We start from the raw sequence: 15,334 nt of genomic DNA, 5'->3' as shown, positions 1-15,334 counted from the left end.
GCCTTCTGATCCAGAATATCACCTATAATGCGAGGGGGTCCATTTCACGGCAGGGAAACACCGTTTCATGTCACAGTCCATCTCATCCCTCCTTACATTTCCAACATTAACAACCAGTAATGCTCTTATATCACAGCAGATATTGTGTTGCGCTGCGTTTTTTTGCAAATGGGAGTTTTTTATACAACATATAAAACAGCCACTTACGGTAATATTTACTTTACCATGTAAAACATGCTCAAAATGAGGCGTCACCATGAGACAGTGCTGAGGTTTTACCTGTTTGAACATTGTTTTTATGTTTCATCTTAAGCTGCTGCCAAGTGCGCTTCTCCCCCGCGGGGTTGCACTTAAATTAAATCAATTAATAGACTACCACTCAAGCAGTTCCCCCTGTGATATTACTGTGATTGCAACAGGATTACATTTAAACTTACGCACTGCACCGAGCAGCAATGTTCTCCCGCACCACCTCCCTCTCTTTTGCTGCTGCAGCGTTGTAAACCTGCTCAAACTCTCCGTATGAGCGCATTAATATTTACAGTTACAGTTGTAGCGTAGCCCTTCGCTTCCCCGTTGCTATGGTGACTCGTCGAATCAGGGCTCCATTGATGCTGTCTTTTTTTACTTGTGGTGCACGCGCTTAACTCCAGGTCAAACTACTCTGAGCTGATCAACCTAACGCAAATCTGCTGTTCTGGAACTGAAAACTCAGAGTTTCCTATCTCAGAGTAGATCAACTCAGAGTTCAGGGTTAGACTCAGAGTTTTTTGAACCTGCTTTGTGAAACGGACCCCTGGTGTGGTCCATTAGACAGAACATTTCTACAGTTTTTCTTCAGTCTCAACCCCCTGCTGAGGACCGGGCTCCTGATGGCAGCCGTTAAGGATCCTGCTGAGCCTGACGTCCCACACAGAGGGCACCCACTTTGATGTAAGATAGGACACCTCTAAAGCCCTCAGCAGCAGACCACTCTCTTCAATGGACATCGGCATACTCAGAGACTCACAGTGGGAATGATTTAAAGAACCGCTAGTCCAAGGTCCTTAAGCAGGACTTTAGGTCCATGCTGGACCGCCTGCTAGACACAGGGAAGTGACTGATTATTTCCGTCCCGCTCAACCACCGCGTTTTGGGCATGTGGCTGAAAGGAAGCTGCCTGGCGAAAAGTATTCCATTTGTGGACAACTTTAGGGCTTTTTATAACAGACCCAGGCTTTTTAAACATGACGGCCTGCACCCTAACCAGGAGGGGTCAAGACTTTTATTTGTAAACATTGCCCTGACTGTCCAGTCCTGCACCACCACCTCCTCCTGACAAAAACCCAGTGTTGGGATCAGGATGCAGAGTCACGGTTTAATACACCTCTCTGCGCTGCCCTTATCACAGACGCCCAGGAAGCATAGCTGCAGCCTTACACACCTCTCCGCGCGCTCTGTGGATCACTTTACAGCTCAGTATCCTATACAAACGCTGTGTGCCTCACAATCATCTACATTAACCAGATCAAAAATGAACAGAAGAGAACACCAAATCTGCGATAGTGTAACAAAATCAGAAGATAAAATGTGGCCTTTTAAACATCAGATTTCTGTCATCTAACGCTGTATTAGTAAATGATCTGATATCAAATAACCATATTGATGTTCTCTGTCTGACTCAAACCTGGCTGTATCCTGAAGAATATGTTAGCCTAAATGAATCCACTCCTCCCAGTCATATTAATACTCATATTCCTCGAGGCAGTGGTCGAGGAGGAGGCGTTGCAGCTATTTATGACTCAGGCCTATTAATCAACCCTAAACCTAAACTAAATTATAATTCATTTGAAAGTCTTGCTCTTTGTCTTTCACATTCAACCTGGAAAACTGTGCAGCCAATTAAACTTGTTATAGTGTACCGTGCTCCTGGTCCCGACTCTGAATTTCTGTCTGAATTCTCAGAGTTTCTGTCAAATTTAGTCCTTAAATCACTGTAGGAGATTTTAATATTCACGTGGACGTTGATAATAATAGTCTTAGTACTGTGTTTATCTCGTTATTACATGGGTGTCAAACAGAGTAAATCAGATTTTTGTGACTCAACAATTTCCCAATTATATACACTACCGTTCAAAAGTTTGGGGTCACCCAGAAAATTATGTGTTTTCCATGAAAAGTCACACTTACTTACCACCATGAGTTGTAAAATGAATAGAAAATATAGTCAAGACATTGACAAGGTTAGAAATAATGATTATTTGAAATAATATTTTTTTTCCTTCAAACTTTGCTTTCGTCAAAGAATCCTCCATTTGCAGCAATTACAGCATTGCAGACCTTGGGCATTCTAGCTGTTAATTTGTTGAGGTAATCAGGAGAAATTTCACCCCATGCTTCTAGAAGCCCTTCCCACAAGTTGGATTGGCTGGATGGGCACTTCTTGCGTACCATACGGTCAAGCTGCTCCCACAACAGCTCAATGGGGTTTAGATCTGGTGACTGCGCTGGCCACTCCATTACAGATAGAATACCAGCTGCCTGCTTCTTCTCTAAATAGTTCTTGCACAACTTGGAGGTGTGCTTTGGGTCATTGTCCTGTTGTAGGATGAAATTGGCTCCAATCAAGCGCTGTCCACAGGGTATGGCATGGCGTTGCAAAATGGAGGGATAGCCTTCCTTATTCAGAATCCCTTTAACCCTGAACAAGTCTCCCACCTTACCAGCACCAAAGCAACCCCAGACCATCACGTTACCCCAACCATGCTTGACAGATGGCGTCAGGCACTCTTCCAGCATCTTTTCAGTTGTTCTGCGTCTCACAAATGTTCTTCTGTGTGATCCAAACACCTCAAACTTTGATTCGTCCGTCCATAACACTTTTTTCCAATCTTCCTCTGTCCAATGTCTGTGTTCTTTTGCCAATATTAATCTTTTTCTTTTATTGGCCAGTCTCAGATATGGCTTTTTCTTTGCCACTCTGCCCTGAAGGCCAGCATCACGGAGTCGCCTCTTCACTGTAGATGTTGACACTGGCGTTTTGCGGGTACTATTTAATGAAGCTGCCAGTTGAGGACCTGTGAGGTGTCTATTTCTCAAACTAGAAACTCTAATGTACTTGTGCTGAGTTGTGCAGGGGGGCCTCCCACTTCTCTTTCTACTCTGGTTAGAGCCTGTTTGTGCTGTTCTCTGAAGGCTTTGCTAACATAATTGCACAAGGGTTTTCTAATCATCCATTAGCCTTCTGACCCAATGAGCAAACACATTGTACCATTAGAACACTGGAGTGATAGTTGCTGGAAATGGGCCTCTCTACACCTATGTAGATATTGCACCAAAAAACAGACATTTGCATCTAGAATAGTCATTTACCACATTAGCAATGTATAGATTAGTTTAAACCTAGATTAGTTCAAAGCACTGTTTAAAAAAACAGTGCTTTTTTTTCAAAAATAAGGAAATTTCTAAGTGACCCCAAACATATATATATATATATTATATATATATTATATATATATAATATATATAAATTATATATATAGTATATATATATTATATAGATATATATATTATATAGATATAAATAATATATATATATATTATATAGATATAAATAATATATATTATATATAATAATAATAATTCTTTATTTCAGACACAAGAGGAAGGTCCATATAAAAAACATACAAAATACATATCCTCAAAGCAATTTCAGTCAGGACCTGGTCCTGGTCCAGTCCCAGCCTGGTCAGATGCGTACATGAACTGATGAAGCCTCTTGGATGAGAGGTGAAACGTCTTTCTAGACAAACAACCAGTCCAGTTGTTTTTGACTGAAATTGAGGATAACGATGACCTGGACAAATGAGAACATTCACAGGCTTACAAAATACATAAGTAGCTTAAGTAGATGAAAAAAAAAGCAAATGGCATCATGTTACATTAAAAATACTCTTGTTCCAATGTGTCCATATCCAATGTGTCCATATGTTAGATTTGTACCGAGTTTGACTTTTCACCGGGTCTACTAATGAGACTATGATGGAGTTCATCGACATGTTAAGACGACACATAAATCTAAACATAAGATTTCTTAGAAGTGCTTCAAATGTAGGCAGCCTGTGGCTGACAAAGAGTTGGCTGGCACTGTGCTATCTTGGCACGCGCAAAAACATACGCAGTGCATCATTGTATGCTACATTGAGTCTATAGATGGAATTCACCTTGTAGCTCCCCCACAGTTGAGCAGTGTACAGTGGTGTGCAATATGCTCTAAACAGTGAGGCCTTGACAGCTGGGGAACACATGTAGAACTTTCTCTTAAGAGTATTGGCCTGAGCATACAGTTTATGACATTGCCTCTTGATGTCAGCGTCATCTGAAATACAATGGCCAAGGTATTTCACCTCACGACACACATCAAGTACCCTATTGCTCAGGGTAAACTCTGGGAAAATTAAGTTATTGTCATATTTGCACCGCACAACCATGATATTACTTTTTTTAGCGTTATAGTTGATGTCATGTTGAGCCCCATAGTGAGAGCAGACTCTCAACAGCTTTTGCAATCCAGCGCTGTATAGGGAAAACACAACCAGGTCATCTGCATACATCAGATGGTTAATAACAGTATCCCCACTGATGCAGCCAGTTCTACATTTATTAAGTTGGGTTGACAACCTGTCCATATAAACATTGAAGAGGGTGGGCGAAAGGATCCCCCCCCTGCCGAACACCATTACTCACTCTAAAACTAACTACTACATCAATGAAACACAAAAACTTGGTTGAGTTTTGTTTCCTGTTTTTCTGATAGAATTTCTTTTAAGGCAAATATGCACATGTCAGTTCCATGTTTTTCTTTAAAGCCAAGCTGATTGTCACTTGTGAGAATGAATGCTTGTATTCTGTCCAATAAGATGCTTTCTAGCAATTTGGAGATGGTACCGGCCAAGGCAATTGGTCTATAATAGTCCTTGCTGTTAATTTTACCAGTTTTGTCCTTTATGACAGGCACAAGCTGGACCGCAATCATAGATTCATTATTGACAATATAATATATAAATATATTATATCTCTCTTTTTATATATATAATTGTGGCAGTGGGGTGTGGTTAAGGTGTCGACTGCTGGAGGAGAGGGAGGAGTGGCTCGGCCGGTGATCAGACAGCTGGACAGAATCAGGTAATCAGTCAGCTATATAAGCACGTTTGTAACCTGGTTCTGTCTCTTGCAGTAGACTGGGTCCTATGGGAGGACCAGAGCGGGGACCGAATAGAGAGGCAGCAGACAGAGGGACAGCCGCTCGTCCGTACAACGTGAAAGACGTTGAGTCACGTTTGGGGGGGGAAAAGAAGCGGAAAATAAACAGTTAACCGCTGACAAACGCTGTGTCTCTCATTGTCCGTCTGTCCGGTGAGCAGGGAGGCGCACATCTGGCACCTGAACAGGGAAATGTCGGAAGCCCAAAGCCCGCTGGCGCTGGCCCTCCAGCACCTCGCCGCGATGCAGGAGAGCACCACCGCTCTCCAGCAGCAGCAGTCCCGTGCCCTGGCCGACATCGCGGCGGCCCAGAGGGAAGATCGTGCTCTCCTGCAGGGGCTGCTGCAGCGCCCGGCCACCCAGCCCGACCCGGAGCCCAGTCGCGGCCGGCCTCCGCCTGTTGCCCTTCAACGGATGACAGCAGAGGATGATCCGGAGGCATTTCTGGACATCTTCGAGGGCACGGCGGAGGCGTGCGGGTGGTCGGAGGAGGAGAGGGCGGTCCGGCTTCTCCCCCTGCTTACCGGCGTGGCGCAGCTGGCCGCACACAGCCTGCCGGCGGCCTCTCGCCATGACTTTGCCCACCTGAAGAGGGCCATCTCCGGGCGGAGTGCCCCCTCATGGAGGTGGGACAAGTGGTGCGGGTTGCGGGACCGCCAGCTCCCTCCCCCGGTCCGGAAGGGACGTACCGTATACCGGTATGTATACAGGGGGGTACACACCAAGCTCTGCTGGACTCTGGTTGTGAACAGACCATGATCCACCAGCGCTTGGTTCGACCGGGGGCTTTGCTAGAGGCATCGTGGGTGAAGGTGAGGTGTGTGCATGGGGATATTCACGATTATCCGGTGGTGGCTCTAGAAATTCTTTTTAAAGGGAAAAAGCATAGAGTTAGGGCTGGAGTTAGTACTCGCCTCACGCACCCTCTAATCTTGGGCACGAATTGGCCGGGGTTTGCTAGCTTAGCGGGGGAAACTATGAGGGTGCGGTCACGTACGTCAGGGGAATGCGAGTGGTGTGCCGTGCTTAGTGGTGAGACGGGGGTGCCGCATCCCGACGCCGTCGGGGGGGGCGTGGGGCCGGCGGGGCCAGCACGGCTGGCTCCGGGGGCCCTGCAGATAGCCCCCATGGAAGATTTTCCACTTGAGCAGTCTCGGGATGAGACCCTCCGTCATGCCTTTAACCAAGTGATGAAAATTGATGGGTGCCAGGTCCACCCTAACACAGCACTCACTCACCCATATTTTGTTGTCATTAGGGACAGGTTATACAGAGCGAGTCGTGACGCTCGGACAGGCGAAGAACTCACCCAGTTGTTGGTGCCCAAAAGCCGCCGGGAAACAATTTTCCAGGCGGCTCATCATAACCCCATGGCGGGCCACCTAGGCTATGACAAAACACTGAACCGGATCATGGCCCGATTTTATTGGCCGGGCATTCGCGCAGATGTAAGTCGGTGGTGTGCATCCTGCCGCGAATGTCAGTTAGTCAATCCGCCGGCCACCCCAAAAGCGCCGTTGCGCCCACTACCACTAATGGAGGTCCCATTTGATAGAATTGCCATGGACCTCATCGGGCCATTAGACCGGAGTGCACGGGGATATCGCTTTGTGTTAGTCCTAGTGGACTATGCAACCCGATATCCCGAGGCGGTGCCTCTGCGCAATATCTCTGCAAAGAGTGTTGCACAGGCACTGTTTCAAGTTATCTCCCGAGTTGGGATCCCGAAAGAGATCCTGACGGATCAGGGCACATCCTTTATGTCACGTACACTACGCGAACTATATGAATTACTGGGCATCCGTTCAATCCGGACTAGTGTGTACCATCCCCAGACCGACGGCCTGGTGGAGCGGTTTAACAAAACACTGAAAAACATGATTCGTAAGTTCGTGCACGAGGATAGCCGTAATTGGGATAAATGGTTGGACCCTCTGTTGTTTGCAGTGCAGGAGGTTCCCCAGGCCTCCACGGGATTTTCTCCCTTCGAACTCCTGTTCGGCCGAAAACCGCGGGGTGTCTTGGACCTGGTTAAGGAAAACTGGGAGGCGGGTCCAAGCACCAGCAAGAGCGAGGTGCAGCACGTCCTGGACCTGCGAGCAAAACTCCACTCACTGGGTCAGTTATCACGGGAGAATTTGCTCCAGGCCCAGGAACGTCAACAGCGTCTGTACAACAGAGGGGCAAAACTTAGACAGTTTTCACCGGGAGATAAAGTGCTTGTATTGCTACCATCATCTAGCTCCAAATTGCTCGCCAAGTGGCAAGGGCCCTTTGTGGTCACACGGCGAGTGGGGGATGTTGACTATGAGGTTGTACGTTCAGACAGGGGCGGGGCCACACAGGTTTACCACCTCAACCTCCTTAAAGCCTGGAGGGAGGTGACTGCTGTTTCTCTGGCTACTACGGTGATCGAGAGAGATGAGTTGGGGCCGGAGGTGGTAAAATCGAACTATTCAGCACCGGTCCCCTTTGATGACCATCTCTCACCGAGCCAGATAGCAGATGTGGCCTCGTTGCAGCAGCGTTTTGCGGATGTGTTCTCGCCCCTGCCAGGACGCACAAGCCTCATACACCACCACATAGAAACAACCCCAGGGGTGACCGTGCGTTCACGACCCTATCGGCTGCCAGAACACAAGAGGAAAATGGTTCTGGCAGAGCTTCAGGCCATGTTGGAGATGGGGGTAATAGAAGAGTCCAACAGTGACTGGTGTTGCCCCATTGTGCTGGTTCGCAAGTCTGATGGGTCAATACGGTTCTGTGTGGACTATCGCAGGGTCAATGAGGTGTCCAAATTCGATGCCTACCCAATGCCCCGGGTCGACGAACTCCTGGATCGGCTGGGCACGGCTCGCTTTTTCACGACACTGGATCTGACCAAGGGCTACTGGCAGATTCCCCTGTCGCCGGAGTCCAGGGAAAAGACGGCCTTCTCCACTCCGTACGGTTTGTACCAGTTTGTCACACTTCCGTTCGGGCTGTTCGGGGCCCCAGCTACTTTCCAGCGCCTCATGGACCGGGTACTGCGGCCTCACTCTGCATATGCTGCGGCCTACTTGGATGATGTAATCATTCATAGTGAGTCCTGGGAGCAGCATATGCAGCAGGTGGGGGCGGTGCTCGAGTCTCTGAGGAAGGCGGGGCTCACGGCCAACCCGAAGAAGTGTGCGGTTGGACGGAGGGAGGTACGGTATTTGGGGTACCACTTGGGGGGCGGGCAGGTGCGGCCACAGGTGCAAAAGACCGCAGCAGTGGCGGCCTGCCCGACACCCAAGACAAAAAAGGAGGTCAGGAGGTTTCTGGGGCTGGCCAGTTACTATAGGAGGTTCATTCCGGCCTTTTCGGAGCTGACCAGCCCCCTCACCGACCTGACCCGAAAGGGTGCCTCAGATCCGGTCCAGTGGACGGAGCCGTGTCAGCTGGCGTTTGAGAGGTAGAAGCGAGCCCTCTGTGGGAAGCCACTCTTGTACACCCCTAACTTTTCTCTCCCTTTCATCCTGCAGACCGATGCCTCGAACAGTGGGCTGGGGGCCGTTTTGTCCCAGGAGGTGGAGGGGATCGACCGCCCCGTACTGTACATTAGCCGAAAGCTGGCTCAGCGGGAGGTGAACTACAGTACGGTGGAAAAGGAGTGCCTCGCCATACGGTGGGCGGTCGGGGCCCTCCGCTACTACCTCCTGGGGCGCTCATTCACCCTCTGGTCGGACCATGCCCCGCTCCAATGGCTCCACCGCATGAAAGATGCCAACGCGCGGATCACTCGCTGGTATCTGGCATTACAGCCGTTCCGGTTCAAGGTGATCCATAGGCCGGGTAACCGCATGGTCGTGGCTGACTTTCTCTCCCGCTCCGCGGAGGGGGGGGGGAGTGGGCTTGCGGCCGGTGGGATCCCGGCCTAAGTCGGGCGGTGGGGGTATGTGGCAGTGGGGTGTGGTTAAGGTGTCGACTGCTGGAGGAGAGGGAGGAGTGGCTCGGCCGGTGATCAGACAGCTGGACAGAATCAGGTAATCAGTCAGCTATATAAGCACGTTTGTAACCTGGTTCTGTCTCTTGCAGTAGACTGGGTCCTATGGGAGGACCAGAGCGGGGACCGAATAGAGAGGCAGCAGACACTGGACCACGGCCGTCAGAGGGACGGCCGCTCGTCCGTACAACGTGAAAGACGTTGAGTCACGTTTGGGGGGGGAAAAGAAGCGGAAAATAAACAGTTAACCGCTGACAAACGCTGTGTCTCTCATTGTCCGTCTGTCCGGTGAGCAGGGAGGCTCACAATAATATATATATGTATGTTTATATATATATTATATATATATACATATATATATATAATATATATATATATATATAATATAAATATGTATGTATATATATATATAATATATATATACATACATATATATATAATATATACTGTATATATGTATGTATATATATAATATATATATAATATATATAATATATATAAAGAGAGAGAGAGAAAGAGAAACATATATATGTCTATATAGATAGATAGATAGATAGAAACTCAGACTCCATTGACAGCACAGCAGACTGTTTACAGACACAGGACATAATTGCCGACTAAAAGCAGCATAACAAGACAACTTTAATATGACAATAAATTATGGAATCATCATCCTGTCTGGTGCAGGGCAAGAAGACATCTCCAACAAAATGAGATGAAAACAAAGTATACGGATGTATACACTTTATACAATCATCCTGTGTGAAGCAGAACATATAACAGAGTAACAAGGCATTATGACTTCATTTATTCATTCATTCATCTTCAACCGCTTGTCCCTGTCGGGGTCGCGGGGGCATTATGACTTCAGCAAAAGCCAAATCACAGGTGGCATAACAGAGGAGAACAGAAGTGTTAAAATGTCACTGAACATCATAGTGCAGAGAGGGTCATTTATGAACGGCCCTCATTTTTTTAATCAACATCATCTACATCTGAGTCAGGTGTGCTCTTCCTCACTGCATTGGTTGGCACAGGTTTGCAATTTGCACAGGTTTGTGCACTTCTGCCCATTGTTGAGACATGTCCACTCTGGTAGTTTGCATGACCTCACACTGCACTGACAGTAACTGCAAAACAGCATCTGGTGCTGGGGAACCATGCATTCACTGTATATTCTGCTGCCCTTCATCATTTGTGGTCCATCCAGATAGATGTGCTCCCCTGTTAAGACTGTTTAATTAACAACACGATTCATTAATTTACAACTATGTGTCATTTTAATAACTGAATTAAATATCGATAAGTATATCAGTATCAGAATTGGTAGTATGACAGGACACACGTGTGATTTATGAAACATTCGTATCGGACCAATCTCAGCGTACGAATGAGCGGGCCTTGATAAATGCAGTGGCTGAATTCGATCGTCATTAACATTTTACGCCCTTAAATATTCCTGTTTCGGAGGCCTCGCCCACTGAGGTCAAACATGTAGAAGAGAAACGCTGGGAAGAAAAGACACTTTTCCGACACACAGATGGCATCCTGACATCCGAGATGGAGCAAAATAAAGATGTGCTTTTTGTCAGTCTTAAGAGTGGAATAAAGGGGGCCCATTAAAACGCTGTATGGAAAGGAATAACGGAGGAAGTCAACCTGAAGCAGCGCTCCACTGTGACCCCTGTGCGCCTGTGCGTGTGTGCGCACTGCTGAACCTGCGCTCCTGCTCTGTAGCGGGGTTTGCCAGGGGGGTTATTAGGTATTCCGTTAGAGGATAACCTTTGTCGTCTAGAAGAACCATACCAAGATGTTAATCATCTGAAACCTTGTTTGATTTAATGCAATTTATCGAGGGTAGCCACTTACCGAGGAGATGACTTTGGCTCTGCAGTGCGCTTTCCTTTTCATTCATTCATCTCCAACCTTGTTCCTGTCGGGGTCGCGGGGGGCTTGAGCCGAGCTGTTTTAAAATATAAAAGAATCGCGTGCCCCCCTCCCCCGGGCCACCTGGCCATCTGGCCACCACGTTAAAAAGCCATAGCTTGGCATCACAAATCACCTGTACATTTATCAAGTGGTAGTTTTTGCGATTGATGAATGCGTAATCATTCATGGATGGTGCCTTCAGACGCACATGAGTACAATCAACCACAATTTTTTTTTTTTTATTCGTTTTAAGAATCCGTTTTGATCTGTTCTTAATATGTGACTGCTTATGTGTAATGACAGCTGAGGTTTGTTCATTATTTTCAGCCAGATTTTTCTGTGCTGCACCGCAAATCCACAGGCTCAAATTTGCGTACACGATCTCAGACCAGACGTGAGATTTGATCGTAGCTCCCGCTCACGTCCAAATTGATAAATGCCGACGTTTGCCAGGAAATGGTCGTACGCACGTTTTTCTGCCGTACGTTCGTTTGATAAATGAGGGCCTCTGAGTCTATAGCGTTTCATGTTATGCCTTCCACTAATGCCCCAGTAGTTCTTGGTCTTCCCTGGCTCATCACTCACAACCCGGTCATTGACTGGATAACGGGTCGGATCGTGAGTTGGAGTAGCCATTGTCACTCTTCCTGTCTCCGCTCAGCTCCTCCTAGTTGTCCTAGTGCTCTCAGTTCCGCTGTTCCTGATCCGCCTGATTTGTCTTCCGTACCTCCCGTGTATCACGATGTCGCCAAGGTTTTTAGCAAGACTAAGGCTTTATCTTTGCTTCCTCACCGTCCTTACGACTGCCCCATTGAGCTTTTGCCCGGATCGACTTTTCCCACTAGTCGTCTTTACAATCTGTCAGGTCCCGAACGAGAGTCAATGGAGACCTACATTAACGACTCCCTCAAGTCAGGGATTATTCGCCCTTCGTCTCCCCCCCTGGGAGCGGGGTTTTTCTTCGTGGCCAAGAAGGATAAATCCCTGCGTCCCTGCATAGATTACCGGGGACTTAATAACATCAACATTAAGAATAAGTACCCATTACCGTTGATCAATTCTGCATTCGAGGCGTTGCATGGCGCAACCATCTTCTTGAAACTCGACCTCCGCAACGCATATCACCTCGTGAGGGTGAGGGAGGGGGACGAGTGGAAGACAGCCTTTAATACGCCACTCGGGCACTTTGAGTACCTGGTCATGCCTTTCGGGTTAACCAATGCTCCGGCTGTGTTTCAGGCTTTAATTAACGAAGTGCTTCGGGACCTTCCCAACCGTTTCGTATTTGTGTACCTAGACGACATCCTGGTATTCTCTAAAGACTTGAACGAACACGTGGTGCACGTTCGTCAGGTGCTTCAGCGTCTCCAGGAGAATCGGTTATTTGTGAAAGCCGAGAAGTGCGAGTTTCATGTATCGTCGGTAGCCTTCTTGGGTTATATTGTCGAGAGCGGACGGGTTAGGGCTGACCCTGCGAAAGTCACGGCTGTGACGGAGTGGCCCACACCTACCTCTCGCAAACAACTTCAGAGGTTTTTGGGTTTCGCTGATTTCTACCGGCGATTTATCCGCAACTACAGTCAGGTAGTTTCTCCGATGACCAGGTTGACCTCGCCCGCTACTCCGTTTGACTGGTCCCCTGCCGCCAACAGCGCCTTTTTGACTCTGAAGAAGTGTTTTTCTTCCGCTCCTGTGCTCACGCAGCCTGACACTGGTCTCCAGTTCATCGTTGAGGTGGACGCTTCTGATTTGGGAGTGGGGGCGGTTTTGTCTCAGCAAGCCAAGTCCGACAACAAGGTTCACCCTTGTGCTTTCTTCTCCAAGAAACTGTCTCCTGCAGAGAGAAATTATGATGTTGGAAACCGTGAGTTGCTGGCGGTGAAGCTAGTGTTGGAGGAGTGGCGACATTGGCTGGAGGGGGCAGAGATTCCATTTGTGGTCTGGATGGACCACAAAAATCGGCCAAAAGGCTTAATTCCCGCCAAGCCCTATGGGCTTTGTTCTTTGGTCGTTTTAATTTCACTCTGACTTACATTCCAGGAAGTAAGAACGTTAAGCCTGATGCCCTTTCAAGGCAGTTTGGACCTACCGAGGAGGAGGAGTTCGGTATGGAGAACATCGTCCCTTCATCTTGTGTCATGGCAGCATTAACCTGGGAGATCGAGGCCACGGTCCGTCAGGCGCAGCACTCGCATCCCGACCCTGGTGGTGGACCACCAGGACGCCTGTTTGTCCCTGTCCATGTTCGCTCTCAGGTACTCGAGTGGGGACACTCATCTTGTCTCTCCTGCCATCCCGGAATCACCAGAACCCACTTTTTCGTCGCCACTTCTGGTGGAAATCCATGGAGCCGGATACGAAGGAGTTTGTCCTGGCCTGCACCGTCTGCGCCCAAGGGAAGGCATCTCATCGACCTCCAGCTGGTGTTCTTCGCCCTCTCCCGGTCCCCGGTCGACCATGGTCCTACATCGCGCTGGATTTCGTTACCGGACTCCCTGTGTCACAAGGTAAAGACACCATCGTTACGATAGTGGATCGTTTCTCCAAAATGGTGCACTTTGTTCCTCTCCCTAAGTTGCCGTCGGCCATGGAATACCTGCGGACATCGTCTCCGACCGTGGTCCTCAATTTACCTCCTGGGTCTGGAAGGCCTTCTGCCAGCCTTAGGGGCCAAGGTCAGTTTATCCTCGGGCTTCCACCCCCAGTCGAATGGCCAAACGGAGAGGGCTAATCAGGATTTGGAGACTGCTCTTCGTTGCATCTGTGCCCGCAACCCTTTTTCGTGGTCTTCGCAGCTCTCCTGGGTCGAGTACTCCCACAACTCCCTACCAGCACCGCTACAGGTATGTCCCCCTTCGAGGCTTCGTTGGGCTACTTATCCCCTTTGTTCCCGGCCCAGGAAGCCGAGATAGCGGTGCCATCCGTTCAGCACCATCTCCGGAGAGTGCGTCGGATTTGGAGGGAGACCCGTGGGGCCTTGCTCCGAACGGCGGAGCAGAACCGCAAGATGGCAGATCGTCATCGCCTGCACCCAAATACAGACCTGGACAAAAGGTGTGGCTGAATTTGCGTGACATTCCCCTGAATGTCGCGTCTAAGAAACTCGCCCCTTGTTTCATTGGACCGTTCGAGATCGAGGCCATCGTGAACCCCTGTGCTGTCCGCCTGAAGCTCCCTGCGTCTCTCAGAATCCACCCAACCTTCCATGTCTCCCAAGTCAAACCAGTAACCACCAGCCTCCACCCTGGGAGGCCCGGTAGAGCGCCTGGAGGGGCTCGTTGAGGGGGGGGTACTGTCAAGAACTGTTTCTGTCAGTACCCTCCTCTCTTCCGTTCTGTGTGAGTTTGTCTCCCTCTGTCTGTGTTTCCCTGCATGTGTCTCTCCCTTGTCTGTGTGTAGGTCCGGGAGGCGTTTCCCTCAAGCTGCAGCCTGTTATGCTGATTACTCCACCACCATAAATACCTGAAGCTGACAGGCATGCAGCGCCGGACCGTCGTCGACCCCGTATTGATAAAACTATTCCCCGCGGACTGGCATCCCCTTTCTCGTTGTGGTTTTCACGCTCCCCGAAGTAAGTTGATTAATCGTGTTTGTTTTCTGTTTTCTCCGTAGTTTCCCGTGTTCCCGTTTCCCGTCCATCTCCCTGGTCTTTCGTCGTCTTCCTGTTCCTGTATTCCCGTGTTCGTTTAGTTAGTCTTTGTATTTGTATTCTCTGTAGTGTTTTGCGTTTGTCGGTTTATTATATTAAACGTTTGTTTTGTACTTTACTTTTTGTCCGTGTCTGCATTGGGTCCACCTTTTGTGCTATCCCCGTACCGTTCTTGACACAGTTGGGCCCCCAAATAGTGTGATAGGAGGTATGCGGTCAGCCTAGGCCTGACTCAGGGAGCTGGCAACCCCTGCCATGCATAGTCCCCTGAGATGTCCGCCACTTGACAACAAGGTGACTCTTACGGCTAATTGGGCTTGGGACGCAAGGTCAGGGCTGATCACCCTGTGGCTGGCCGCCTCTGGGGAGGGTGTATGGTGGAACACTACTGATGATTGAAGAATTAAAAATCATGTGTTAGTGTGTGTATTAGTAATGATTCAATTAATAATCATGTGTTAGCATGTGTATTAGTAGTGATTAATAAGAGTGTGATAATCAATGATTGAAGAATTAATAATCATATGTTAACGTGTGTATTAGTAATG

At 48.4% G+C, this 15,334-nt stretch overlaps 1 protein-coding gene across 1 annotated transcript; it reads left to right on the top strand.

Moving 5' to 3' along the window:
- The first annotated feature begins 5,277 nt into the window (after nt 1–5,277).
- On the top strand, nt 5,278–14,872 carry LOC310966238 (uncharacterized protein). Its single transcript, XM_083940090.1, has 2 exons — nt 5,278–5,939; nt 14,750–14,872. The coding sequence occupies exons 1-2, from the start codon at nt 5,434–5,436 to the stop codon at nt 14,829–14,831; spliced, it is 588 nt and encodes a 195-aa protein (XP_083796216.1). The 5' UTR covers nt 5,278–5,433; the 3' UTR covers nt 14,832–14,872.
- The last annotated feature ends 462 nt before the right edge of the window (nt 14,873–15,334 follow it).

This window comes from Echiichthys vipera (assembly GCF_963691815.1).
Source record: "Echiichthys vipera genome assembly, chromosome: Y".
NCBI classification, from domain to species: domain Eukaryota; kingdom Metazoa; phylum Chordata; class Actinopteri; order Perciformes; family Trachinidae; genus Echiichthys; species Echiichthys vipera.
Note: the sequence above shows the minus strand (reverse complement) of the source record. Positions and strands in the feature narration are given on the sequence as shown.